This window comes from Charadrius vociferus, unplaced genomic scaffold (genome assembly GCF_000708025.1).
Source record: "Charadrius vociferus isolate BGI_N301 unplaced genomic scaffold, ASM70802v2 scaffold55, whole genome shotgun sequence".
NCBI classification, from domain to species: Eukaryota; Metazoa; Chordata; class Aves; order Charadriiformes; family Charadriidae; genus Charadrius; species Charadrius vociferus.
This window is the reverse complement of record NW_009648444.1, coordinates 808,797-811,208: the sequence shown is the minus strand read 5'-3', so window position 1 is coordinate 811,208 and position 2,412 is coordinate 808,797. Positions and strand designations below refer to the sequence as shown.

The following is a 2,412-nucleotide window of genomic DNA, read 5'->3' as shown; positions in this document are numbered from 1 at the left end:
CCCTGTGCCAGGGCCTTGTGCGGTGCCCTGTGGGCCTTGTGCGGTGCCCTGTGGGCCTTGTGCGGTGCCCTGTGGGCCTTGTGCGGTGCCCTGTGGGCCTTGTGCGGTGCCCTGTGGGCCTTGTGCGGTGCCCTGTGGGCCTTGTGCGGTGCCCTGTGGGCCTTGTGCGGTGCCCTGTGGGCCTTGTGCGGTGCCGGGGCAAGGCGCTGTGGTTGCGCGCCGAGTCTGGTCTCGATTTGTGCCGCTCCTTCGCGGGGCTGGAGGGTGGCACGTTCAACCCTCATACAGGTGAGCGAAGAACGTGCCCGTCCCCGCTGCTCACTTTTTACACGTAGGCGTTGCAGTGGATGATATTTTGGGTGCAAACGTGGTCTTTCATGTGCCTGCATGTTTTTAGGGAGGAGTGAAACGGCTAAGCGTTAAATTCATAAGCAAGGCTGTCAGGAGACCTTAATTCATACACCAGATCAAAGGTGAAATATCTTTTACTTCTTAAACGGCTGATTTTTGTCCACAATTTAGGAGGTAGTAGAGAATGTCTTTTCGTGGACGAGGAGGTGGAGGAGGAAGAGGAGGTGGCTTCAATCGCGGAGGAGGTGGCGGCGGTGACAGAGGTGGTTTTAATCGTGGTGGACGAGGTGGCTTTGGACGGGGAGGTGGAAGAGGAGGCTTCAACAGAGGCGGATATGACCAGGGGCCTCCAGAAAGGGTAGTTTGTAAGTGACATGAATAGATTATATTTATTTAATTTAGAATGACTGCTTGAGATCTTTAGCTTGTTTGGTCTTTATTTCAGTATTGGGAGAGTTCATGCATCCGTGCGAAGATGACATTGTTTGTAAATGCAAAACAGAAGAAAACAAGGTGCCTTATTTCAACGCCCCAGTGTACTTGGATAATAAAGAACAGATTGGCAAAGTGGATGAAATTTTCGGGCAGCTAAGAGATTTTGTATCCTTCCAAAAAATGTGTAATGTACAATATTTGTTTTTTAAAGGCAGGTTGATTATTGAGTAGAATTTCTGTAGTAGTTTAAAATAGTTCAGGGCTTGGCTACCAGTTAGATGTGAACACTCACAAGTCCAGCTGCAACTGTTGCTGTTAGTAGGTTCCTCATTCCCTTTAAGTGTCTGTCTTAAAGCTTTTTCAATATGACAGAGTTCCTTATGTCAGGCAGAGGTTTTCAGTCAGTACCAGTACTGGCAGATGTCTTTTGGATCTATGGGGGTTCGAAATGTTACTTTTTCTAGCTACCTGACCAAATTTTCTGCTATACTCACCTATAACAGAATTGAATCAAGGAAGCGGGTGGGTTTTTTTGTGCATTAGGGGACCTTGCTCATGCTCCAGCTTGTTACTTAATTATAAAGGTGAGTTTCTGCAAGGAAGTGCTATTGCTCATGGTCCTGCATATTACTTAAACTGCCAATAAAAGTGGCCGTGTGATAGGATATCCTCTGGCAAAGCAAGCTTGTTGAGACAGAGGCACTGGGTCTGTTCTGTTGTCACTGCCAGATTGACAGAATCCATGACAAAAGCAGAACAACTGGGTGAGTAACCCTGTAATATGGCAGTAAGACTTAGCCTGTGTTGGTTGGCTTAGCATCAGTAACTAGCTGCATGCATTTTCCTCTCCCACATTAAACATGAAATAAAGTGTGCAGGTTTAAATCACTGTCATGTTCTGAATGTATGAACTTGCAGATTTATGTTTTGTATCAGAATTATTTGAATTTCAGAAACTTGTTTTCTTCCTGCAGTAACATATTAAGAAAATACGTTACTGGATTTTGCAGGTCCTTGCTTCCCAATTTAATCTTGATTTTTAATTAAGCAGAGTTGGCCAGCAGCTGTTTTGGATCTTAGGAACCATATACCAAAGTCCTTGCATACTGGAGAGCCAAAGGATTCATAGATGACTGTGTGTGGGGTTACAGAGAATGTCTGCCACTTCATTGTAGGATGCAGCTGGGCGTATGGTTGGTCTATCAGTCCCTGCTGGCTCTTACCTTTCCACAACCAGGCAGTTGTACCACCCAGCAGCAGCAGCAGCACTAGCAGAGCCCCTGCAGAGCCATAAATTGTTCCAGACATGCCTTGAGGTCACCCTGGGGCGTAAGGCATTGTCACTTGCTATACAAATCTGTTTCTTTACAGTTACGTTTTTATGTACTCTTTCCGCTGGTATGTTCTTCCTTACACCTCAGTATGTGGAAGGAGAAAATTATTTTACCACAAAATACCATGTTTATAACTATGAAAAAACCCCGAAAAAAAATTGAAAATAGTTTCTACTGATCTTCTAATTGTAATTTTTCATTTGCAGTGATGATATTTAGCTTCATTTATAAACACTAATTTAGAAAATGTCTGACTGTGCCTTTGATGCGATAATCAAAATCACTATTTCTA

General features: G+C 44.6%; 2 protein-coding genes across 2 annotated transcripts in view; both read left to right on the top strand.

The window, feature by feature from the left end:
* The window catches only part of LOC104286872, a 1,956-nt gene extending 1,621 nt beyond the window's left edge, over positions 1-335 (top strand). Inside the window, exon 4 of the mRNA XM_009885518.1 lies at positions 12-335. Within this exon, the coding sequence (XP_009883820.1) occupies positions 12-335 (324 nt within the window). The remainder of the gene's footprint in view (positions 1-11) is intronic.
* A 200-nt stretch (positions 336-535) lies between these two features.
* The window catches only part of GAR1 (GAR1 ribonucleoprotein), a 5,640-nt gene continuing 3,763 nt past the window's right edge, over positions 536-2,412 (top strand). The window contains exons 1-2 of the mRNA XM_009885517.1: positions 536-716; positions 797-951. Of these exons, the coding sequence (XP_009883819.1) occupies positions 536-716; positions 797-951 (336 nt within the window). The remainder of the gene's footprint in view (positions 717-796; positions 952-2,412) is intronic.